Genomic DNA, 24,141 nt, shown 5'->3' with positions numbered 1-24,141 from the left:
TGGGGGCACTTGGGATTCGGGGCACTGGCACCCCCAGAGCCCCAAACCAGGGGTGCCCAGCACCCTGAAATCCTCCCCCTGCCCCACGGGTGTCCTGCCTGGGTCACTGCAGGGTGCAGGGGACAGCTTGGGGACACTGAAGGGATGCTCCAACTGGTCTGGGGACGTTGATGAGTGGAAGGATGATCAGACTGGTTTGGGGACAGTGACAGTGTGGAGGGATGCTCAGGATTTTGGGGACAGTGACAGTGTGGAGGGATGCTCAGGATTTTGGGGACAGTGGCAGTGTGGAGGGATGCTCAGAGTGTTGGGGACAGTGACAGTGTGGAGGGATGCTCAGGATGGCAGGGACAGTGACAATGCAGAGGGATGCTCAGGGTGTTGGGGACAGTGGCAGTGTGGAGGGATGCTCAGGGATTTTGGGGACAGTGACAGTGTGGAGGGATGCTCAGGGGTTTTGGGGACAGTGACAGTGTGGAGGGATGCTCAGGGATTTTGGGGACAGTGACAGTGTGGAGGGATGCTCAGGGATTTTGGGGACAGTGACAGTGTGGAGGGATGCTCAGGGATTTTGGGGACAGTGACAGTGTGGAGGGATGCTCAGGGATTTTGGGGACAGTGACAGTGTGGAGGGGTGTTGGGGACAGTGACAGTGTGGAGGGGTGTTGGGGACAGTGGCAGTGTGGAGAGATGCTCAGGGATTTTGGGGACAGTGACAGTGTGGAGGGATGCTCAGGGTGTTGGGGACAGTGACCGTGTGGAGGGATGCTCAGGCATCTGTTCCCATTTTCCCTGGCATTTTCCAGTGTCCTGCACTCTTGTGGTGAGAGCCCTGAGGGTGATGCCTCCAGGCTGGTGCTGATTGACAGCTGTCAATCACTCACCTTACTGCTCTGCCCTGCCTGGATCTGAGGCCCGGTGGGGATGTGGGGCTTGGACCCCCCTCCCCCATCTGGGTGCCCCCTCCTGGGGGTGCTCCCACCCTCAGGCGCTGTGGCAGGGTCCCCCTGCGGTCCCTCCCCTTTTCCGGACGGGATATCTTCCCTCTGCATCGGCTCCGGGGGCCCCTGCATCCCCTTCCTCCCCGGCTTCCTGCCCCCCCAGTGCCCCTTCCCCCTGCCTGGGCACAGCCAGGGGTCCCAGCAGCCCCGGAGAGGGGACAGGGTGTCCCTGGCACGGGGGTCGTGCCATGCTGGCAGCCCCGGGGCAGCCAGGAAGTTTTCCTCACTCCCATCCTTCCTGAGTGCTTTCTGCTGTTTTTTCCCCGGTGTTTATTCCTGTCCCCAGGACACAGGTCACAGGTCCCGTGTGTTTCCTGGATGTCCCTTGTGAGCAGGACCCCAGGGAACAGGGGCTGCCTTGGGGTGGCAGCACCCCAGGCATGGGAACCCCTTGGGATGGGGCCATGAGTGGGGACAGAGCAGGGACAGGGCACAGAGGTCCTGGCAGCCCCAGGGAAGCCAGGAAGTTTTCCTGTTTCCCATCCTCCCTGAGCTTTTCCTGACCTTATTCCCAGTGCTTCCATCCACATCCCTGCAGGCACAGGTCCCAGTTATTCCCTGGGATGGGAACCCCTTGTCATGGGATGGCAGCACCTCAGGGATGGGCACCCCTTGGGATGGGGACCCTTCCCAGCCCCATCCCGGCAAGGCACAGCAACACCCCAAAGGCAAATGTCCCGGGAATGCTTATCAGCCCATCCTGCAGGGGCAGGGCACCCCAGCTTCCGTGGGGTGATCCCGGGGAACACGTGGCACGGCCGGTGCCACCCCGCTGCCAGCGCCTGCCAGCTGTGCCCCACAGCTGGCAAGCAGGGGAGAGCCCTTTTGGGGTGCAGCCCCTCCTGTGTGTGCAGCCCCCCTGTGCAGCCCCCCCGGGCGCTGGGTGGTGCCCAGGGGCAGGGCCTGGCTGCTCCATTACCCCGGGGCAGGGTTCAGCCCGATAAGGAGTCGCTTTTGGACTCGGGCAGCAAACAATCAATAGGTGGCAAGCGATGGGCAGCAGAGATAAAGGCAGAAATCCCCCCTGGCTCCCGCCCCACCGGGGCCTCCCCTGCACCCCAAACCGGGGGGCAGAGCCACAGCCATCCCTCTCCATCCACAGAGCTGAGCCCAAGCAGAGCTGAGCCCAGCAAGGCTCGATTTAAACCCTCCTCACTCCTTTGTCGTCCCCAAGGCTGCCCTGATTACTCGAGCACCCGGGACGGCAAAGCCGGGATAATCTCCTTAGCCCCTTTGGAGAGATTTCCCTTTGTGAGCGGAGGTGAAGAGTGGAGATGCTGCGTGTTCACAGCTTAAGACTCTTCCCAATCGGCTCCCTCCATCTTATCGGAGCGGTGCCATCACATCATTGCAGTAGTTGAGTTGTCAGGATTTATTCCTTCCGCCGCGCTCTCGCCGCTTCTAAAAACAGCAGCTGGGGCTGGGCCGGGGCTGCTGGGGGAACTGGGGGGAACTGGGGCTTCTCCAGCTGGGATTTCCCCAGGCAGGAGCAGGGGAGCCATGGCAGGTTGGGTGGCCATTGATGGATCCATCCCTCCCTCCATCCCTCTGCCAGGCCAGCTCCTGCAGCCCCCCACATTTGCTCCTGGATGTTCCAGAGGTGCAGCCACATCCAGGCACTCCCATCTGCTTTCCTTGCAGGAGGGAAGGGCAGAGGGGCCCCAGACAAACCCACCCATCCCACCCCATCCCATTCCAAGCTGCTTCCACATCCCTTTGCCTCAACTGCATCCACAGGAGTGGAATCACATCCAAACGAACTGTTCAGCCCCTCAGGAGGAATCTGGACGTCCATCCCTCCATGAATCCATCCCTCCATCCATCCCCATCTCCAGTCTCCATCCCCAGGGCTGGATCAGCCCCCCAGCTGGCACGGGGCTCTGGGTTCAATGGGAGCAGGATGGCTGATCCCGGGATGTGATCCCATGACACACTGATAGCAGTATTTATCCTGATTGTATCCAGGCAGCTGCAAACACTGCAGGGACCTCCGAGCCCGGGTGCCCACCGAGGGCCAGAGCAGTTGGTCTGGATGTGGTTCAAGCCCTCTGGGTGCAGCTGAGGCAAAGGGATGAGGGAACAGCTTGGGATGGGATGGGGAGGGATGAGTGGGTTTGTCTGGGGGCCCTCTGCCCTTCCTCCTGCTCGCTCCCACAAGGAAAGCAAAAGGGGGTGCCTGGATGTGGCTGCATCTCCAGAGCTTCCAGTGCTGCTCCTGGCAGTGCCACTCCTCTCCCTGGCCCTGGGAATGCTGTGGTCACTGTGCCTGTGGGCTCTGGCCTTCCTCTCCATCACACCCCGTGCTGGAGGTGATGCCTCCCTGGAATTGTGCACCCCCACGGGCTTCCTCCCTCCCCTGTGCCCACCTGGACCCTGGGGATGGGCGGGAATGTGGGTGCCAGCCGTGCCTGCTTGGCCATGGGGTGGTGACAGGATTAATCTTTGCTCCTGGCACAGCTCAGCCACAGATTCCTGTGGAATCTCTCGATGGGAAGATAAGGTGGGAGCAGCCCCTGTTCCCAGTCCATGTCACACCAGGCAGGTGAAACCCGGCTCTCTGGGCTTTTCCCTCCTTCCTCCCTTCCTGCTTCCCTTCCTTCCTTCCTTCCTTCCTCCCTGCTGCTTTTCTCTGTGCCCCAGAGCAAACAGGCCGGTCCCTGCCCAATTTGGTTAATGAGCTGGGAGATAAGCCCTGCTCCCTGATAAGGAGGGACCGATGGCCAGGTGAGATACCTGGGGGGTGTTCACCTGCCAGGGGATCCCACAGGGAGCTGCAGCCCAGGGACTTTGCTCCAGGACACCCCAGGGGCTGGCAGAGCTCTTCCCAGCCTTCAGGCAGCGGGACGTGCCTGGATCCGTGGTGGGATCCCTCCCTGCAGCCTGGTGGTCCCACTGGGGACACAGCTCGCTGCCTTTGGGCTTTGTTCCCAGCGTGGAGCACACAGCATCTCCCAGGCCTCCCCACCATTTCCCTGTTCCCTCTCAGCTGTGTGTTTAGCTGGAAAAATCCTCTTTTCCCTCCTTTTTCCCCTCGCTGTGTTAACGTGGGTGCAGCGCAGGGGCTCTGGCAGCATCCCTGGCTGGCTCACCCCGCTGGAGGAGCTCCCAGCACATGGAGCAGGGGTTCAGCACCCTCACTGGGGTTCCAGCACCCCGTTTGGGGTGGGTGGAGGCCGCGGGGTGCTGGAAGGAGCAGGGCTGGCTGTGGCAGCACTATTTTTGTCCCCCTGTCTGGAACGGTTTTCTCTTTATCAGCGCCTGCGTGTTTTCTCTGCTGGGGATTGATACACACAAGATGAAGTGCTCTGACATGGGAAGTGTCAGGCGAATGCTCTTATCTCGGAGACATGGTCTCCTGACCCAAACGCTGCTGATTACCAGTGAGCCAGGGAAGGGGGGGCACCCGCAGGGGGACGTGGCCGTTGGGCCAAAGCTCCCCAAAAGCAGCCGGGAGCCTCAGGGTGGCAAAGCCAGAGGGGAGCCAGCACTGCTGGGGGTTTAGGGGTGGTGGGGAGGGTGGCAGGGACCAGCTTGGTGACCCCGAACACCTCGGGGATGCTGAGGTTGGGGGGAGTCCAGCACCCCTTTGGGAATCAGATGGGAGGCGCTGGAAATGTGGAATGATGTGAGGGTGTGACTGCCCCGCTCAGCCCCGAGGCCACTCTGGTGGTCACTCTGCTCCCTGCCTGCCCCAGTCCTTCATGGACGCTTCCTCAGGCTCAGTTTGTGCTGGGGAATAAATCCTAACAGCTCCTCAAAGGCCTCATCCCTCCTCCTCCTCCTCCTCCCTGTGCTGAGGTGGAGCTGCTGGGGAAATGGGCAGGGGGATGCAGGGCAGGAGGATGCCACGGATGTGGGGTGGCAGGATGCCAGGGATGCAGGGCAGGCACAGCCCATGCCATGCTCATTCCCAAAACCCCTTTGCAGGGGTGAGATCCCAGCTAGGAACAGAGCTGGATCTCCGTGGCCAGGGTGGCTTTGGGAGCTCCAGGGGCTCCCAGGCTGTGGGATTGGGAATGCAGCACGGGGGAGCTGAGGCAGAGCCCATCCCCAGCAGTGCTGGGGGCTGTGGCACAGGGCTGGAGGGTGCCAGGGTGACCCCAAACACCCCCCAGACCTCACAGAACCAGCGGGCTCTGCCCAGGTGGCACCGGCTGCTCCCCGGGGTGTGCTCCAGGCAGTCCCCGGTGGCCCGGGGCCCGGGGTGGGCAGAGGGGACCCGCGGGTGGCAGTGGCACCTGGGCGATGGCAGGTGACACCTCCCAGTCGCTCACCTCAGCTCACCCCAGCGCCGGGAGGATCCAGATGTCAGCCCTGCTAATAAACACATCAGATTTCAATCTCAGCCATGGGATCGCTTTATCCTCCCCGCGCTCCCGGCTCCAAAGGCAATTTTACCTCCAGCCAGCTCAGCCTCCTCCCTGCCCATGGCACCCGGGACCGGCCTCGGGGCTTCGGGGGCTCTTTGTGCTGCCCTGCCGGGCTCGGGCACACGGGCTGGCCCCGGGGAGCTGCGGGGCTTCGGGGGGCAGGCAGCACATCCATCGGGGTATTGGTTACCTGCCATCTTATCTGCGCTCCCAAAGACAAAGGCACAGTTAAAACATTTTCGAGCAGCCTTCATAGCGTATTCACATGTTATCTAACCCATTAAACCAGAGCCTTATCAGATAATCAAAGCCATTAAGCCCTGAAGCTGCTGCGACTTCGGGTGCGGGGATGGGAAACGCTCCTTCCGCCGGGCCCGGACCCCCGGGAAGGGGCTGGATCCCCCCGGGATGGGCTGGATCTGCAGGGATGGGGCTGGATCCCCCAGGATGGGCTGGATCCCCACAGGATGAGCTGAATCCCCCCGGGACGGGGCTGGATCCCCCCGGGATGGGGCTGGATCCCCACAGGATGAGCTGGATCCCCCCGGGATGGGGCTGGATCCCCCCGGGATGGGGCTGGATCCCCACGGGATGAGCTGGATCCCCCTGGATGGGGCTGGATCCCCCCAGGATGGGGCTGGATCCCCCTGGATGGGCTGGATCCCCCCGGACAGGGGCTGGATCCCCCTGGGATGGGGCTGGATCCCCTGAGCAGAGGCTGGATCCCCCCAGGATGGGGCTGGATCCCCCCGGGACGGGGCTGGATCCCCACGGGACACCCCCAGCAGCTCCCGGCTCCAGCCTGGGGGCACACGGCCGGGGTTTGGGGTGCATCCCACTGATGCTGTGGTGTCTCCCCACACAGACGAGCTGGCTCTGGAGGTGCAGGATGGGCAGAGACGGGTGCGGAGCCGCCGGAGCCTCCCCGAGGGCTTCTGCTGGGGCCCCTTCCCGGGCAGCATCCACAGCGAGCCGGCATCGCCGCGCCACGGCGACACGGTAAGGGGCACCCCGGGGCACGGTGCCGGGGCAAGGCCCCAGGAAACGAATTCCTCGGGAAGAGAAGTCCCTGCCGGAGCTCCTGGGCTGGGGTTTCCCTGCCAGCCGAGGGCGGTCCCGGTTGCCATCCCCTCTGCACAGGCTGCTTGGTGGCACCTGTCTCCTCACAGAGGAGGTGGGATCTGCCTTTCCCACCCCGGATTTGCTCCCTGGGGACTCTGCCAGTGTCTGGAAAGCAGCAGCAGCCGTGGGGAAGGTGCAGGAGAGGAGCACTGAGGGGATACCAGGGGCTGGTGGCTGTTGGTGGCATCACTGGGGGAGCAGCAGAGGAGGGAGGTGGCCCTGAGTGTGACTCTGGGTGTTTTGAGGCTCTGGATCCTCCATCCCAGCCACATCCTTCCCTCCACATCCCCCCCGAGCCGCACACAGGCAGCTCCAGCCCAGGATCCTCCAGCCCTGGCTCCATCCCCACCTCTTCCTCCTCCTCCTCCTCTCTCCTTTGCTTTTTTTTTTTCTTTTCTTTTTTTTTTTTTAAGCTCAGGCCCGTTTATCTTTGCTGAATTAAATCCTTGATTAACCCTTATCTGCCCAGTTTGGCTCCCTATCTCCCGCTTGGCGCCGTGTGTCCAGACACCCGGTACAGGATGATTGATTTCCCCAAGATATGCGCAGCTTTTTTTCTGATACTTCATTTATTGTCTAAATATTTTTGCTCCCATTTCAGCAGCTCCCTTATCGAGCCCGGCTGATGATTCCCAGCCCTGCTCTCCTCTGCCACTCTCCTCCCTGCCTATCTGTGCTCAGGGAAGGGAGGAAGGAATTGCAGCCCCATCCCTGATAGGGGCTGTCACCCTCAGGTCCCTTCCTCTTTGTTGCTGGCGGCGGTGGGGGGGGTGCAGGGGGTCTCCCCCAAATCCTGCCTGGCTCTGCTCTTCATCTCCGTGTGGGAGGTGATCCCAGCCTGGGGTTTTGGTGGGAGCTGGGTGGCTTTAATGTTCCCTGGTGTGGAGCACCCCATCTGCTGAGCGAGGAGAAAGAACAGGAGGGAAAAGAGCAGCAGGAGGAGGAGGAAGATGCCCACTGATCCCACAGGGCTCCCCCAAAAAATCCTTGCTCGGGAGGGTGTGGAAAGGCTCTGGCAGACAGCTCAGGGTGCCAGGGGAAGGTGAAGCCCCTCCGGGACCGTCCCCCGAGCCCGTCCGTGCCGTGTCCCCCCGGGCCGGGCCGGGGCCGTGCGGATGCGCGTCCCGGCGGATGCGGAGCGGGTCGGGTTTCGATGGTTATCGCCGGTGTGCAGCGAGACAGCGACCTCTTTGTTCCAGGAGAACAAGGAAGGGCTTCACGCCGGGCTGGGGCCGCCGCGGGGAGCCGGGGGGGCAGCCGGGGGTGCTGGGAGCACCTTGGGGTGCTGCGGGGTCCCGGGCAGCCCCTCCATCCAGGGGCACCCGCAGGTGTACCCATGCCGGGAGCAGAATTCCCAAGGGATCCTCCTCTCCCCGAGGGGGCTCTGCCCATGTGGTGCCAGCAGTGCCCATCCCTGGGGGGGTGCAGGGGGTCCCAAAGCCCCCAGCCCCATTTCCCGTGTCCACAGGAGCAGGGGGAGTTCCCTCACCACCATGAGAGGGACACACGCCTGTGCCAGTGTCAAACCCGTGTGTCACACCCATGTGCCAGAGTGTCACACACATGTGCCAGTGTCACACACGTGTGTGGGGGGCTTTATCACGCTGCCAACACTCGGCTCCTGGCAGTGATAAGGCCCCAACTGGCTGCCGCTGTCAGGCTGAGTTGGAGGGGTTGGAAATATTGGGATGGATAATTAGATTTCATATCGTTACTGCAGCAGCCATCGGAGGATCAGGGAGATTAATTTCCCCCCACCTTGTGCTCATTAATATTCATTAGAATGCGGGGAGGCTGAGCTGAGAGTGCTGTGCCCCCCTGGCATCCCTCAGTGTGACCCCAGCCCGTTTTGGGGAGTGCTGTGCCCCCCTGGCAGCCCCTCGGTGTGACCCCAGCCCCTTTTGGGGATCATGTGCCCCCCTGGCAGCCCCTCGGTGTGACCCCAGTGCTGACCCCTGTCCCTGCCCCACAGAGCCCCCCCCTGACGCTGGTGCTGGGGGACGAGAGCTGCTGGCTGTCCCTGCTGCCCCTCGTGCCTGGAGAGCCCGATGCCAACGCTGTCATCTACAGGAAGGGTTGGTACTGGGGGCAGGGGGGGTGGGAAGGGTCCCCATCCCTGTCCCCTGTCCCAGAGTCTGCTCCCCCTGTCCCACTGCTGGCTGTCCCTGTCCCAGCTTCCCTGGGTGGCTGCAGCCAGTGGGGCTGGGGAGGGGCACAGCAGGGATGGGCACGGGGATGGGAGCAAGGATGGTGTAAGGATGGGCACAGGGATGGATGCAGGGATGGGCACAGGGATGGTGTAAGGATGGGCACAGGGATGGGAGCAGAGATGGGAGCAAGAATGGGCACAAAGGTTCAGGGATGGGCACCAGGATTGGCAGAAGGGTGAGTGCAGAGATGGGTGTAAAGATGGATGGATGTAGGGATGGGTGCAGAGATGGGCACAGGGATGGGGGCAGGGATGTCACAGCGATGGATGAAGAGATGGGCACAGGAATGGGTACAGGGATGGGCACAGGAATGTCACAGGGATGGATGCAGAGATCAGCCAGGGATCTCACAGGGATGGGTGCAGAGATGGGCACAGGGAGATCGCAGGCATGGATGCAGAGATGGATGCAGGGATGGGTGCAGGAATGTCACAGGGATGGATGCAGAGATCGCCCAGGGATCTCACAGGGATGGGTGCAGGGATGGGCACAGGGATGGATGCAGGCATGGGCACAGGGATATCGCAGGCATGGATGCAGAGATGGATGCAGGGATGGGTGCAGGAATGTCACAGGGATGGATGCAGAGATCGCCCTGGCATGTCGCAGGGATGGGCACAGGAATGGGTACAGGGATGGGCACAGGAATGTCACAGGGATGGATGCAGAGATGGGCACAGGGATGTCACAGGGATGGATGCAGAGATCGCCCTGGCATGTCGCAGGGATGGGCACAGGGATGGGTGCCAGGATGGATGCAGGGATGGGCACAGGGATGGATGCAGAGATGGGCACAGGGATGTCACAGGGATGGGCACAGGGATGTCACAGGGATGGATGCAGAGATCGCCCTGGCATGTCGCAGGGATGGGCACTGGGATATGGATATCGTGGGATACGTGCAGAGAAGGGCACAAGCCGCTCGGCGGGGCTCAGCGCGGGCACACACCGCCATCTCCAGGCCATGGCCGGCACCGCGGGGACAGGGCGGGACAGGGGCCGGCCGGGCGGGTGGCAGCGCGGGCTGCGGCCATGCCCATCCCGCTCACGCTGTCCCCTCGCCGCTGTCCCCTCTGCAGACGAAGCCCTGTGGTGCCGCACGACGCGAGCGCTGCGGGAGGACGAGCCCCTGAGCGCCTTGGTGGTGGCAGAGCCACCAGCTGTCCCCAAGCACGGCGTGAAAGCGGAGCCCGCGGAGTCCCCGTACCCGGCGGCGCTGCACTCCGACATCCAGCTGCTGCCACAGCAGGCCGGCATGGCCGCCATCCTGGCCACCGCCGTGGTCAACAGTGAGGCTGGGGGCACGCGGGGAGGGACAGGCAGGGACACACGGAGAGGGACCTACAGGGAGGGACACACAGGGACATGTGGGGAGGGACACACAGGGAGGGACATAGCGGGAGGGACATGCAGGGACATAAGGGGAGGGACACGTGGAGAGGGACAGGCAGGGAGTGACACACGGAGAGGGACACACAGAGAAGGACACACAGGGAGGGACACGCAGGGACACATGGGGAGGGACACACAGGGAGGAACATGCAGCGACACGTGGGGAGGGACACACAGAGAGGGACACATGGGGAGGGACACACAGGGACACGTGGTGAGGGACACATGGGAAGGGACACGCAGAGAGAGATACATGGGGAGGGACACGCAGAGAGGGACACATGAGGAGGGACAAGACAGGCAGGGACACGTGAGAAGGAACAGACAGGGACACATGGGGAGTGACACGCTGGGAGGGACACATGGGAAGGGACAGGCAGGGACACACAGGGAGGGACACACGGAGAGGGTCACGTAGCACCACAGCCCTGTTGGGGCTCCCCAGCCTGTCCCACAGCCATGTCCAGTCCCAGCCCATCCCACAGCGATGTCCCAGTCCCCAGCCCATCCCACAGCGATGTCCCTGTCCCCAGGCTGTCCCACAGCGATGTCCCTGTCCCCAGCCCATCCCACAGCGATGTCCCAGTCCCCAGCCCATCCCACAGCGATGTCCCTGTCCCCAGCCCATCCCACAGCGATGTCCCAGTCCCCGGCCCATCCCACAGCGATGTCCCAGTCCCCAGCCCATCCCACAGCGATGTCCCTGTCCCCTGCTCTCCACAGAGGACGTGTTCCCGTGCAAGGACTGCGGGATCTGGTACCGCAGCGAGCGCAACCTGCAGGCCCACCTGATGTACTACTGTGCCAGCCGGCAGAGCGCCGGCGCCGGCTCCCCCGCCCTGGAGGAGAAGCCCAAGGAGACGTACCCCAACGAGAGGGTCTGCCCCTTCCCACAGTGCAAGAAGAGCTGTCCCAGTGCCAGCTCCCTGGAGATCCACATGCGGAGCCACAGCGGTATGGCATGGCATGGCCTGGCACTTGTCATCTGGAGGCTTGGGGTGGCAGCATGGTGACCAGTTAGAGGGGCTGTGCCCTGCTGAGCTGCTGGAGGGGCAGGGAGGGTGCAGGGCTGGAGCACACTGGGCAGTGGGTGAGGTTCTCCCCGGCTGGTTTGGCACTGCTCACTTGTAGGTCTTCCCCCATCTCAGACCTCTAGAGACAGAGGGAGTTGGCCCTGTGGGTGTCCCCACAGTCCCTGTCCCCCTCCCCTGAGTGTCCGTCTGTCCGGCAGGAGAGCGGCCATTTGTCTGCCTGATCTGCCTGTCCGCCTTCACCACCAAGGCCAACTGTGAGCGGCACCTGAAGGTGCACACGGACACCCTGAACGGTGAGTGTCCCACGGGGACAGCCCTGTCCCATCCCGGGATGGCCACTGTCCTTCCTCCCTGCCCGCTCAGCCCGGTGCCCTGTCCCCTCAGGTGTCTGCCACAGCTGTGGCTTCATCTCCACCACGAGGGACATCCTGTACAGCCACCTGGTCACCAACCACATGATCTGCCAGCCGGGCTCCAAGGGCGAGGTGTTCTCGCCTGGATCAGCCCTTCCTGCTGCCAAACCCCTCGCTCCCGGTGAGTCCTGGGGCTGTGGCCAGGGCGGACACAGGATGGCATTGTCACCAAGAGCTTGTCCCCAGCTGGGACCGGTGGTGGGAAGGGAAGTGGGGATGAGACAGTGCCAGGACATTGGGAATGGGGAACAGAGCAGGATCCCTGTGCCAGAGGTGTTGGGAACAGGACATGGCAAGCATCCCTGTGCCAAGATGTGTGGAACAGGGAATGGGGTGAGGATCCTGCCCTGGGGGGTGTCAGTACTGGGGGGACAGGGCAGCACCCCTGTGCGGGGGGATGAGGCAGAGGGGCATCCCAGAGGGGCATCCCTGGACCATCCCCTGTGCCGGGGCTGTCGGTGACGCTGTCACCTCTGTCCCCCTGCAGGGCTGAGCCAGCCGAACAACGCGTCCCTGCGGAAGTGCAGCCTGGGCACGTTCCTGCCCGAGGCACTGCCGGCCCTGCCGCAGCACGTGGTGCTGCCCGGCCCCGACACCGCGCCGGCACCGCCCGCCTCGCCCCCCGACCCCAGGGCCGGCAAGCTCTCCCCCCCAGCCCAGCCGCAGAACGGGGAAGGCCCTTCATCGGCATCCTCCTCCTCTTCATCCTCCTCCACGTCCGGCGAGCCCGTGCGCGTCAAGGAGGAGCCGGCCGGCAGCCCGGCCAGCGAGGCGGAGGCGCCGAGGAGCGGGGAGGGGGCCGGCAGCCCCGACGCCGGCTCCCGCACCTCGTCCCCCCGCAGCCTGTCCTCGGCCAAGGTCAAGTCGGAGCTGGCCAGCCCCACGCCGGGCTCCAGCCCCGTGCCCAGCGAGCCGGGGACGGGCACGGCCGGCGGCACCGTCTTCCTCCCGCAGTACGTGTTCGGCCACGAGGCCGCCGTGGTGCCGCAGGCCTCGGAGATCCTGGCCAAGATGTCGGAGCTGGTGCACAGCCGGCTGAAGCAGGGCCACGGGGCCGGCGCGGTGCCGCCCGCCATCTACACGGGCACGCCGGTGCCCAAGGGGGCCACCTGCTTCGAGTGCGAGATCACCTTCAACAACATCAACAACTACTACGTGCACAAGCGCCTGTACTGCTCCAGCCGGCACCTGGCCGAGGACAGCCCCCCCGGGGCACGCAAGCTCAAAGCCCCCCCCGGGGCGCCCAAGGGTCCCCTCACCCCGGGGACGCTGCTGTCCCCTCCGGCGGGCAATGGGCAGGGCCCGGCAGCGGGCGACGGGGACGCCGGCCGGGATGCCACCCCGCCAGCCACCACGCTGGAGGGCAAGGCTGAAGAGGGGGTCACCAAAGCAGGGTCCCCCGAGGCGGAGGGGGGGTCGGGGCGGTGCAGCGAGGACAGCCAGAGCCCCGGCAGCTCGGCGGGGGACGAGGGGGACGAGGACCCCAGCAAGACGCTGTGCGAGGCGTGCAACATCCGCTTCAGCCGCCACGAGACCTACGTGGTGCACAAGCGCTTCTACTGCGCCTCCCGGCACGACCCCCCCCTGCGCCGCCCCGCCGCCCCCAAAGTGCCCTTCCTGCCGCAGCCCCTGCGCACCCGCAAGCGCCGCAAGCTCTACGAGATCCACGGTGCCGCTCGGCGCCCCGCAGAACCCCCTCCAGCCCCGGAGCCCCCGCCCGCCGAGCCGCCCGTGCCAGCCCCTGAACCCCATGCCAGCCCCGACGCCGAGGGTCCCATCGACCTGAGCAAGAAGCCGCGGTGGCAGAGCGAGCCGGCACCGGCACCGGTACCGGCAGCGGCCCCACTGCTGCCCCTGGCCGACTACCACGAGTGCACCGCGTGCCGCATCAGCTTCAACAGCCTGGACGCGTACCTGGCGCACAAGAAGTACCAGTGCCCGGCCACGCCGCTGCAGCCCCGCACCCTGGAGCACCTGCAGAAGATGAAGGGGGCCATGGCCGCCCCCCTCAAGGGCCGGCTCAGCCCCGGCAGCCCCGGCGAGGGGGACCCCGAAGGAGGGGTGCGGCTGAGAGCGGCCCCGGCGGGGAGCCCCGGCATCCCCTACCCCGGGGCGGACTCGCTGCAGCGTCACCCCAAGGGTTCCCTGCCAGCGCCGGGGGCCAAGGGTCCCCTCGCCGCCTGTCCCTACTGTCCCCTCAACGGGGCCATCAAGGGCGACCTCCTGGAGCACTTCCGAAATGCCCACGGGCTCTTCGTGGCCAAGCCGGGGCTCCCGGACGCGCTGGCCCCCGGTGCCAGCAGGACGCCCGAGCCCCCGCTGCCCGCCGCGTCCCCTCCGCGTGCCCCCCGCCTCCGCCGGGACAGCCTCACCGCCAAGGAGGGCAGGGACAGCCCCCGGCCCCCCGGCTCCCCCCGGGCCCCCGCCTCGCCCGGAGCCCCCGAGGGACTGCGGGAAGCCGCCCGCAAGCCCCCCACGCCCCCCGCCTACACGGACAGGGGCGTGCAGACCCCCCCGGCCAAGGCTGTGCCCGGCCCGGTGCCCAACGGCAACCACAGGTACTGTCGCCTCTGCAACATCAAGTTCAGCAGCCTGTCCACCTTCATCGCCCACAAGAAGTATTACTGCTCCTCCCACGCCGCCGAGCACGTCAAGTAACCCCCCCAGAGCCCCCCACCACCGCTGGAGGGGCTGGGGGATGGAGCCGGTGCCTGACACCCACCCTGTGCAGGGGTTGGGGTGATGGAGGACCCCCCCAGGAGGCTCCACCGGGGCAGCTTCAGCATCTGGAGCCCCAAAATTCACCCGGGTTGGGGGTGAGGACACTGGAGGTGGGGATCAGCCCCCACCTGTGCCCCAGGGGAAACTGAGGCAGGAGGACTGTGCATGGCCCTGCCCTGGGGGCTGCAGGGGGCTTCTCCCCGTAAACACTGCGGGGCTGGGGTGGGGGTGTGGGGGGCACAGGCGTGGCCCGGCCCCCCAGGAAATCTGGGGGTGCCCCCACCTCAGCGGACCCTGCACGGAGGCAGCCCTGGGAGCGAGGCTGGAGCTGCCCTGGGAACTGTGTGTATAAGTGTGTACAGAAATAAATATGTCTGCTAAACTCCTGTGTAGGGTGGGGGACACTGCGGGGGCTGGCACGGCCACCGGCACCCCCAGGGGCCGGGCCATGGGGACAGCGGGTGTGCACAGCCAGGGGTGACAGCAGGGGCAGGGCACGATGTCCCCACGCTGTCCCCAGTGCCCCCCGGGTGGCACCTTCAGCAGCCCGGGGAGGTCACACCTCTGTGCCATGGGGCAAAGTCCTGCTCCCAGATGGGGCTCAGCTGGTGCTGATGGCTCATTAATTATCAAGCTCATTAAGCCCCACAGCGCTGGGTGGGGCTCACCCAGCCACAGGAGCAGTCCCTGCCCTGCAGCTCCAGAGCCTGCCGTGGGTGCCCAGGTGAGTGTGGCTCAGGTCAGGTGTCCCCCACAGGGTGACAGGGGAGGATGGTCCTAAGGACCTCAGGGCATGGCTTCTCACCTCGCCACAGCTCATCCCAGTGCTTCCCAGTATTCCCAGTCCAGCACAGACGGGCAGTGGGTTGATCCCCTCCCTCCCACTCTCTCTGGCAGAGGTGCTGCCTCAGGATCTTTCTGGGGACAGTCCCCAAGGGCCAGGGTACTGAGTGTGCCCCTAGCTCTGTTTGTTGCCCAGCTGGTATCCCTGGAGCTGCTGGGCCCTTGGGATGCCCCTGGACCCGGCCAGGCCAGCCCCAGCACCCGGGGTTGTGCAAGGCTGGGGTGGGCACAGGGACTGCCCCTGCCCAGGGCTGCCAACGGGGCTGGGGAGCCCAGGGACCAGGACAGCCCCTCGTGTCCCTCCCTCTGTGCCAGCCCTGCACAGTCAGGGGCACAGGGAGATCTCTCATCCCCTTAAAGGGAGCAAGGACAGGCACAGTGCCAGCTGCCACAGGCCAAGGGTTTGGGGTTGGGCACGTCACTGTTGTGGGTGCCTGCAGTGCCAGGGGAGCCTCGGCTCTGTGCCAGGGGGTGGGAGCCAGGCTCTGGTGCCAGGGAGGAGGAGGATGAAGGCAGCAGCTCCCCTGGGGAAGCGCTTGCGACAGGTTCCCTCCTCGCACCTCTTACACCACCAGCTCAGGGTGCCAAGCAGCACAAGGGCTGCGTGTCCTGGGTGTCCCCCCCGCAAAGACCACACAAAACACAGCTGAATTCAGGAGAACTTTACTTAAATAAATATATTTACAGAGCAGCAGCGATTCCAGAGCAGATTTGGCCACACTCAGCCGGCGGAGTGCAAGGACAGGCTGTGCCAGGCACCGTGGCAGCCTCTGCCCAGGCATTGACCTAGCGGGGTGCTGGGACCCCCGAGGGTTGGGGGGACAGCGGAGGGGACAGGCCAGGCCAGCCAGCCTCACTGTGACATCTTCTTGTAGGGCAGGGCGGGGAGGCTGCAGGGCAGGAGGTTCTGAAGGGGCAGCGGGCTCTTCTCCTCTTCCTTCTGCTCCTCCTCGGTGGCATCCAGGAGCTGCTGCATGTAGCACGAGGTGCCCAGCAGGACGTGGCCCGTGGCCTGCATGGTGAACAGTGCCCAGCGCAGGGCTTCCCTGGGCAGGGAGAGGCAGGGAGAAAGGGGTCAGCGTGCCACAGGAGGGCTGGGCAGAGTCCCTGTCCCCAGTGTCCCCAGCACTCACTTCACCAGGCGCCGGGCCCCGTAGCAGCGCAGGTCGTAGGACATGCTGTAGGTGCCATACAGGGTGGCTTTGACGTTGAGGCAGCCCAGGTCCTTCGGGTGGGTCTTGTACAGGTCGAAGGTGACGCAGGCGACGTCGATCCTGCGCGGGGGCTTGCGGGACAGGCTCATCTGGTAGCCACGTGTCTGCGGAAGAGCGGCACCACGGTCACCCCTGCTCCCCACCCTCCCAATGCCACCTCCAGCGTGGCACAGACGGGACAAACCAGCCTCTCAGGGGTCCCCTCACCTTGGGGGCAGTCCAGGTCTGCCCCTTGCTCAGGGCCATCAGGGCCGTGCCCTCCTCCAGGGTCCGGAAGAAGGACTCAGTCTCCACGGCCGTGCCGTCCTCATCCAGCACCAGCGCGATGGGCGCGGGCAGGGCCAGGGCGCTCTGGGCCTGCGGAGGGGCTGGGGGTCAGCAGGGCTGGGGACAGGCCCTGGACGGGCAGACAGAGCCCGGACAGACAGACAGAGCCCACACAGACAGACAGACCTGGCTCAGCAGCTCGGCGAGGCTCGGGGCCATGACGCCCTTGCGCAGGCTGCGGTCCCAGTTGCACACGCGGTAGGGCCGGGGCGGCGGGGCTGGACCCGCCAGCAGCTGCTGGGTCATGGAGGCGCTGGCCGAGACACATCTGGGAAAGGGGCACGGGGATTGGGGTGTTCTGAGAGCCAGCAGGACACCATGGCAGCGCCAGCGCCCAGGGAGGGCTCTGGGGGATGTCCCCCATGCTGGGGACAGCGGCTCCACGGCACTTACTTGGACACGGGGGCAGCCAGGCGCTGGCTCAGGGACTTGGCGTAGTCCATGTTCCAAGGAATACGGAGCAGCCTGCGGGGAGGAAGGACAGTGGTTCTTGTCAGCTCAAGATCTGTTCCCACCAGCACGTCCAGCTCCGCTCCAGGGGTTCTTCCGCTGCTGTCTGCTCCGGGAGATCTCCCCTCTGCGATCCCAGTGACAGAACTGAGCCTGAGCTCTGTCACCGCTGCCTTTACAGGGGCTGGTCCTGCCCTTTGGCCGGGGCCAGGCCAGCGGTGGCCGCCCGGCCAGAGTCCCCTGCCAGCGGGGCTCTTGCGTAAAGGGACACGTGGGAGCCTGAGTCAGCGCTGGAGCAAAGGTGAGACAGCAGCCCTGGGCTCCGGGAAACCGGGAGAGTGCAGCCGGGGCTTTGGGGTCACCCACGGGGGCACCCCCAGCCCTGCTGCTCCTGGCGCATCTCCAGCCAGGAGCCTCATGGGGGCCCGTGGAGCTCCCATCCCCTCACCTCCAGGGAGCACCAGCCCTTCTGCCGAGGATCGCGCCCGTCCGCCTCACCTGCCCTTATGTACCTGTCACACAGGCTCCTCCCCGGGGCGCACCCGCCTGCCCGGCCGGGCCCAATGGGGTCGGCCCCGGCTGAGGGGGAGCGGGAGCTGGGCAGGGAGAGGGAGCCGGGCAGCCCCGGCTGAGGGGGAGCGGGAGCTGGGCAGGGAGAGGGAGCCGGGCAGCCTCGGCTGAGGGGGACCAGGAACTGGGCAGCCCCGGCTGAGGGGACACCGGGAGCTGGACAGGCACCGGGAGCCCGGCGGCCCCGGCTGAAGGGGACCAGGAGCCGGTCGGCTCCGGCTGAGGGGGCACCGGGAACTGGGCAGCTTCGGCTTGAGGGGGCACCGGGAGCTTGACAGGGACCAGGAGCCGGGCAGCCCCGGCTGAGGGGGCACCGGGAGCCGGGCGGCCCCGGCTGAGGGGCACCGGTAATTGGGCAGCTCCAGCTGAGGGAGGAGCGGGAACTGGACAGGGACCAGGAGCCGGGCAGCCCCGGCTGAGGGGCACCGGGAGCCGGGCAGGTCCGGCTGAGGGGCACCGGGAGCCCGGCGGCCCCGGCTGGGTCAGGGCAGGCTGACAGCGATCCCTCAATCCCCGCAGTGTTCCCATGGTGTCACAGGACGGTGCCAGACCGCTCCCAGCCGTGCCCAGCCGCAGGAGGAGCAGCGGTGGCCGCGCACCGAACCACGAGAGGCTCCCCGTGAACACGAGGGGCAGCCTGTGCCCGGGGAGGGTGGCAGAGCCCTGGCACGGCTGCCCGGGGCTGCGGGGTCTGCTGTCTGGAGCCGTCCCAAACCCAGCGGGACGTGTCCCTGTGCCACCCGCCCCAGGTGTCCCTGTGCCACCCGCCCCAGGTGTCCCTGTGCCACCCGCCCCAGGTGTCCCTGTGCCACCCGCCCCAGGTGTCCCTGCCAGAGCTCCCTCCCACCCCGAGCATCCCCCGATCCTGCGGCGCGCGGGTGCCCCGTCCCGGTGCGTGGGTGCGAGCCGGGCACATCTGGAGCCTGGCAGCTCCCTGCCGCTCCGCGTGCACGCCTGCACACACCTGTGCTCAGGTGTTCGCGCGTCCACCTGTGCGCGCACACCTGCGCTCCGCCCTTGCCGTGCGCGGCCCCTTTAAGACGGGGGGGGGGGGAGCAGAGCGCGCGCTCCCCTCCCCTCCCCTCGCGCCGCCGGGGGGGGGGGGGCGCCGTCGCGCGCGGATGACGTCACGCCATGGCCGCCCTGCGCCGCCGCGAGTAGAGGCCGCTCCGCCGCCCCGTCCCGCGCTGCCGCCGCCGCCCCGCGGGCCCCCGCCGGCCCCCGCCGCCCCCGGCCCGCCCCCGCCGCGCCCCGCACCGCGCCGGGCCCCCGCCGCCCCTCCCCACACCGGTGAGCCGCCTCCCGCGCCGCCGCGGCCTAGCGCCGGGGAGGGGGGGCGGGCCCGGGCCCGGCGGCGGGGAGCGCGGGGCGGGGGCGGCACCGGAGAGCGGGGCACAGGGGCAGCCCCGGGGAGCGGCGCGGGAGAGCGGAGGGGAGGGCCCGGCGGTGCTCGGAGGGGGGTCGGGGCTCGGCCGGGCGCGCTGGGGGTCGGGCGGGCGCGGAAATGAATGAATTCCCCCGTTCGGCCGGGACTGTGAATGGGAACGGGCGGCCCCGGGCTCGGGGGGAGCGGAGGGGTGCGGGTGGCTGTGACTGTCCCCCTCGGCAGGCAGGGCGAGCAGGGACAGCGCCAGCAGCCGCGGCCCGGGGGCGCAGCAGGAGAGCCCCGCCTGGCAGGAGAGCCTCGGAGGTGAGGGGACACCGCGGGGACACGCGCTGCGCCGCTCGGCAGGCCCCGCTGGGCTTGCCTTGGCACTGTGGGGTCAGTCCTGGGTGGGCTTGGGGTTTGTCACCTGTGGGGTCAGTCCTGCCGTGGGCTTGGGGTTTGTCACCTGCAGGGTGAGCTCTGAATGGGTTTGGGGTCCATCATGTGCAGGGTCAGTTCTGGAGTGGGTTTGAGGTTTGTCACCCATGGGCTCAGTCCTGGGTGGGTTTGGGATTTGTCACCTGCAGGGTCAGCTCTGAATGGGTTTGGGGTCCATCATGTGCAGGGTCAGTCCTGGGTGGGTTTGGGGCTTGTCACTCAGAGTTTAGGGTCCATCACCTTTGGGCTCAGCTCTCAGTGAGTTTGGGGTCCATCCCCTGCAGGGTCAGCTCTCAGGTGAGTTTAGGGTCCATCACCTTTGGGGTCAGCTCTCAGGTGGGTTTGGGGTCCATCATGTGCAGGGTCAGTCCTGGGTGGGTTTGGAGTTTGTCACTCAGAATTTAGGGTCCATCACCTATGGGGTCAGCTCTGGGGTGAGTTTGGGGTCCATCACCTGTGGGGTCAGCCCTCAGGTGGGTTTAGGGTACATCATGTGCAGGGTCAGTCCTGGGTGGGTTTGGGGTTTGTCACTCAGAGTTTAGGACCCACCACCTATGGGGTCAGCTCTGAATGGATTTGGGGTCCATCACCTGTGGGGTCAGCTCTGAATGGATTTGGGGTCCATCACCTTTGGGGTCAGCCCTCAGGTGGGTTTGGGGTCCATCACCTTTGGGGTCAGCCCTCAGGTGGGTTTGGGGTCCATCTCCTGTGGGGTCAGCCCTCAGGTGAGTCTCCTCAGAGCTGCAGCAAGGACAGCACCTCCAGGCTGTGAATTGTCTCTTCCTAAGGTTTGCCTGGATCCAGGGAGAGGGTCCCAGTTTATCAGGAGAGCTCTTTGCCAAACTGCTGATCCCAAATCAGCCTTTTGAGTGGGATTATCCCAAATCCTGCTGCATCCAGGTATGGCCCTGTGCTGGTCTCTCCTGAGAGCTCACACTCAGCATTTGCTGGGGCAGAGCTGCAGGAGTGAGCTGTGGGAACATCAGCTGTGCTGGGAGAACAGTCTGGATTTGTGCCCACCACAAATCCATGGGGAGCATTCCCCCTTGGAGCTCTCTGAGCCCTGCTTCAGAGCCACTCCTGGAAATGCCTCTCAGCACCAAGTGACCCCTCAGGGCAGCTGAGCTTGGGGCATTGAAGGTGCCCTGAGAGCTGCAGAGTTCCCTGGGCACCCTGCACCTCGGAGCTCCCCAAGGATGGCAGGGAAATGAGGGTTTGGGTTAATTAGCCCTGCTAGCAGCTGGAATGGCAGCCAGGGCAGGCCTGCACACGGGTTCATCCTCTCGGGGTTCCGTGTTTCCCCTCTCCTGGATCCTGAGGAACTGATTTCCTGCTCTCACTGCTCTTCCATGTTTTCCCCATGTTGGTTGCTGCCCTTGCTTTCTGCTCTGCCTCTGCTTTTGCAGTTCTGTGTTCCCTGGGTCTGTGTGTGCTGCCCTTGTCTCTCAGCTGTGCTGGCAGTGCTTTCCTGTGCTCAGCTCCCTCGTGGCTCCTGCCACCCTGCTCCAGCTCTGCTTCCACCCTGGCTTCCATGGTCCTGCCTCACAGCAGCCCTTTGGCTTTTAGGAAGGGCATTTTACCCTTTGATCCCAAAGATTTCAGCCTGAAGGGAACAAAAGGGGAAGCTTTGTCCTGTGACCACCCCAGGGCTGCCAGGGGCACAGAAATTGGGAATGCACTTGGTTCTTAATATCATGAAAATTTATAGGATTTTAAGGCTCAAACTGATGGCTCTGCCCAGCTCCATGTTTCTGTAGGAACTCATTTCCTGCCTGGAATTTCTTTTTTAATTTTGCACCTTTTGTGCTCAGCTCCCTCGTGGCTCCTGCCACCCTGCTCCAGCTCTGCTTCCACCCCTGGCTTCCATGGTCCTGCCTCACAGCAGCCCTTTGGCTTTTAGGAAGGGCATTTTATCCTTTGATCCCAAGATTTCAGCCTGAAGGGAAAAGCTTCCTCTCTTTTTCCCTTCCCTTTGTCCTGTGACCTCTCCCAGGGCTGCCAGGGGCACAGAAATTGGGAATGCACTTGGTTCTTCATATCCATGAAAATTTATAGGATTTTAAGGCTCAAACTGATGGCTCTGCCCAGCTCCAGGTTTTGTAGGAACTCATTTCCTGCCTGGAATTTCTTCCTTTTTAATTTTGCACCTTTTGTGCTGTTTAATTAACAACAGAGAAGAAATTGTGCCTGATTTTGATTTTTGGGTAAAAATTCCTGCTCTGACTCCTCCAGCCTTGTGAAAAATCAACTGACAAAAGTGTGAGGTTCATTTATTTTATTTTATATAAAATAAATTTTATTTGTTTTATATAAAATGGACAGATTTTATTTAAAATGTATCCTGGCAAGGTGGAAGTGGAGTTTTAAAGGCAACTTAAGTAGCAGAGGACTTTTCTCTGCCTGCCTTTAGTGCTGTGCAAGGCTGCTTAATCCCAGTGCTTTAAGTTCAAAAATCTTGGCTGTCATTAAGCTTTGATAAAAATATCTTATAAAGGAAGTGAAGCAGCTGAGTTTAAATTTCTGTAGCATGTCCACAAATTTCTCCTGCCATTTTTAGGAGGGAAATGTGTAATTTGAAATGTTTCTAAGGAGGCTTGGGAGGCTTTAGTAGAACAGATTGGCTCTGTCCTGGTGCACTCAGGCAAGGTGAGTTTGGCCAGGCAGGGGGAACATCTCTGCCCCCCTTGTGCAAGCCGTGGGACTCTGATAAATTCAGGAGCAGCTCATCCTTCATTCCCTAATTTGAGATACTCCAGAGCCCAGGCTGTGAAACTTCCAAGTCACTGATGTGTTGTGGAGCTAGAAGCTCCTCACTCCTGGAAGTTCTGCTGCCACATCCTCAATTTCTTCCCTGAGAAGCTGTGACCTGCTTTGATGAGGCTTTCAGCTCACTGAGCTGTGCCCAAATCATTCCAAAACCAGGGAAACACCCTTTTTTTTTGCCTGAAAATGCCATTTATTGATTGCATTTGCTCCCTGTGGCAAGGCTGGTCCAGCTCATTTAGCCTGGGTGCAGGAGAGGTTTGAGAGCCTGGATGAAATTCCCAGTGCCTTGTGCTGCCTCACACACTCAGGAAAGGAATATTTGACACACTTTGAGCAGAAGGAGCTGGTTTTGGAACAGAAATAATTGTGCAGCTGGGACCAAAGGCAGCTTTGCCTGAATTTTGCAGATTTTTCAAGATAAAAGGCTGCTCAGTGAGAGGCATTAATACTTCCCTGCCTCTTGCCTGAGCTGCAAGTCAAACAAGCTTATCTGGGGCTTAGGAGAGTTAATTTTTTGCTTTTAGAACTGGTTTTGAACTAGGAAGAAACTGGCTTAGTTTTAAGGCACAAAAAAAGGCCAAGTTTATGGTGAGGGAGAGATGAACCTGGGGGTTTCTGCTCTGCCACTTCTGTCACTTGATTTAAATCTGCTTGATTTAAAGGACTTCCATGGAGCTAATTTTTCTCAGTTTTTTGTGATTTTTGTCTATGTTTCCCTAAAGGGCAGCAGAAAGCAATTTGAAACGCCCCAAATGTACAAAAACCCCAACCAACCCCTAAAAACACCTCAAAAAGCCCCAAAAAACTTGCAGGATTTCAGAGATCTGGGATAAATTGTGATTTGCAGATTAAAAAAACCTCTCCAGAAAAACCTCTCACAATTCCAGAGGTTTGGGATGAATTGTGATTTGCAGTTTAAAAGCCATCTCAAAAAAACAAACAAACAAAAAAAAAACCCTTGCAGAGTTCCAAAGATTTTGAATTAATTGATTTGCAGATTCTTTTAAGACAACACTTAAAACTGGAATTAAACTTGCTGTCCTATTCCATCATCAGGCAGTTTTCCTTTTAATTTCCAGCTCCCAATTTTTTTTTTCCTGCTGCTGATTTTACCTTTGGACATCTGGGCTTTGTTTTGGGACAGTTCCATGCAGGGTAAGATTGCTGCCAAAATCTGCTTTGTTGGTTTTGGGAAATCTTGGAGCAACAACCCAATCCCTGAATCCTAGGAATTACATCCCAAAAAACCTTCCCTGCCTGGATTTTGTGAGCCCTTCTCCCTTGGGCCATCATTTATTGTGTTTCTTATCATTTCTACTGATGGAAATTAATAGGAAATTATTACAACTGCTGGATGCTCTGGATTTTATAAAAGCTGCTGTGCAGGTCAGTGTTTTGTATTTCAATGTTTTATATTCCTCACCATCACAACATATTTGTTTCCTCCCATCCCTCTAAAGGTCTCCATGTCAAACACAAAAAGCCATTTGCTTCACTTAAATACCTTTTTTTTAATTATTTTTTTGGTGCTGCTTATTTGCAAGAAAACAGAAAACAAATTTCCTGAGTCCTGTGGCCCTGACAGCTTTGATATTTGTGGTGGCCTCTCTGGGCTGACCTTTGTGTTCACACAGAGTCACTTCCCAGGCACTTGGGCAATTAAAATCCCCACTCTGAGCTGGCCCTTAAAGGCAATCATCATTTGTGCAGGAATTTCTGAGCTCAGCATCAGGCTTGATGTGCTCAGTGAGGAGATCATTCGTTCAGCTCCATCCTGGGGAGCTGCTCAGAGCTGCTGTCACCAGCAGGCAACTTCTGGCTTTTCCTTTGGGTTTGACCTTGTCAGGGAAATCAGAACTTTGCTGGTGAGCCAGAACCAGCTTCAGTGTGCAGAGGAAGAGGAG

The 24,141-nt window shown here is 62.7% G+C and overlaps 3 protein-coding genes across 9 annotated transcripts in view; 2 read left to right on the top strand and 1 right to left on the bottom strand.

The window, feature by feature from the left end:
- Positions 1 to 14,636, top strand: part of ZFPM1 (zinc finger protein, FOG family member 1) — a 35,155-nt gene extending 20,519 nt beyond the window's left edge. Inside the window, exons 4-10 of the mRNA XM_064386825.1 lie at positions 6,237 to 6,370; positions 8,466 to 8,568; positions 9,783 to 9,992; positions 10,819 to 11,049; positions 11,327 to 11,422; positions 11,514 to 11,663; positions 12,030 to 14,636. Coding sequence (XP_064242895.1) covers positions 6,237 to 6,370; positions 8,466 to 8,568; positions 9,783 to 9,992; positions 10,819 to 11,049; positions 11,327 to 11,422; positions 11,514 to 11,663; positions 12,030 to 14,200 — 3,095 coding nt within the window. The 3' untranslated portion in view covers positions 14,201 to 14,636. The remainder of the gene's footprint in view (positions 1 to 6,236; positions 6,371 to 8,465; positions 8,569 to 9,782; positions 9,993 to 10,818; positions 11,050 to 11,326; positions 11,423 to 11,513; positions 11,664 to 12,029) is intronic.
- A 1,117-nt stretch (positions 14,637 to 15,753) lies between these two features.
- On the bottom strand, positions 15,754 to 18,754 carry CIDEC (cell death inducing DFFA like effector c). Of its 2 annotated transcripts, none has more exons than XM_064386603.1 (6): positions 18,632 to 18,754; positions 17,041 to 17,112; positions 16,774 to 16,915; positions 16,528 to 16,677; positions 16,240 to 16,424; positions 15,754 to 16,152 (listed from the first exon to the last, which is right to left on the bottom strand). In XM_064386603.1, exons 2-6 carry the CDS (start codon positions 17,088 to 17,090, stop codon positions 15,960 to 15,962), a joined length of 720 nt encoding a protein of 239 aa, XP_064242673.1. In that variant the 5' UTR covers positions 17,091 to 17,112; positions 18,632 to 18,754; the 3' UTR covers positions 15,754 to 15,959. The 2 variants fall into 2 exon arrangements, with proteins under 2 accessions (XP_064242673.1, XP_064242674.1); XM_064386604.1 differs by lacking the exon at positions 18,632 to 18,754 and adding an exon at positions 17,546 to 17,579.
- Positions 18,755 to 18,825: 71 nt separating this feature from the next.
- ZC3H18 (zinc finger CCCH-type containing 18) overlaps positions 18,826 to 24,141 on the top strand; it is a 47,729-nt gene continuing 42,413 nt past the window's right edge. Inside the window, exons 1-3 of one of the 6 annotated variants that reach the window (XM_064386509.1) lie at positions 19,204 to 19,357; positions 20,260 to 20,371; positions 23,317 to 23,392. In XM_064386509.1, coding sequence (XP_064242579.1) covers positions 19,206 to 19,357; positions 20,260 to 20,371; positions 23,317 to 23,392 — 340 coding nt within the window. In that variant the 5' untranslated portion in view covers positions 19,204 to 19,205. Of the gene's footprint in view, positions 18,958 to 19,203; positions 19,430 to 20,259; positions 20,372 to 23,316; positions 23,393 to 24,141 lie in introns of those variants that run through there. The other 5 variants (XM_064386507.1, XM_064386510.1, XM_064386508.1 and 2 more) reach the window with 5 other exon arrangements.

The sequence above is a fragment of the Passer domesticus genome, chromosome 12, assembly GCF_036417665.1.
Source record: "Passer domesticus isolate bPasDom1 chromosome 12, bPasDom1.hap1, whole genome shotgun sequence".
Lineage (NCBI taxonomy): Eukaryota > Metazoa > Chordata > Aves > Passeriformes > Passeridae > Passer > Passer domesticus.
This window is presented reverse-complemented; position numbering and strand designations above follow the sequence as displayed.

What these genes read in the sequence shown, in the direction of transcription:
- CIDEC (XM_064386603.1), bottom strand. Translation starts at nt 17,090, where the DNA reads ATGGACTACGCCAAGTCCCTGAGCCAGCGCCTGGCTGCCCCCGTGTCC. An exon ending in CTGGCTGCCCCCGTGTCCAA is followed by an intron (nt 16,916 to 17,040) that starts GTAAGTGCCGTG and finishes CCCCTTTCCCAG; the next exon opens with ATGTGTCTCGGCCAGCGCCT. An exon ending in TCGCCGAGCTGCTGAGCCAG is followed by an intron (nt 16,678 to 16,773) that starts GTCTGTCTGTCT and finishes GCCCCTCCGCAG; the next exon opens with GCCCAGAGCGCCCTGGCCCT.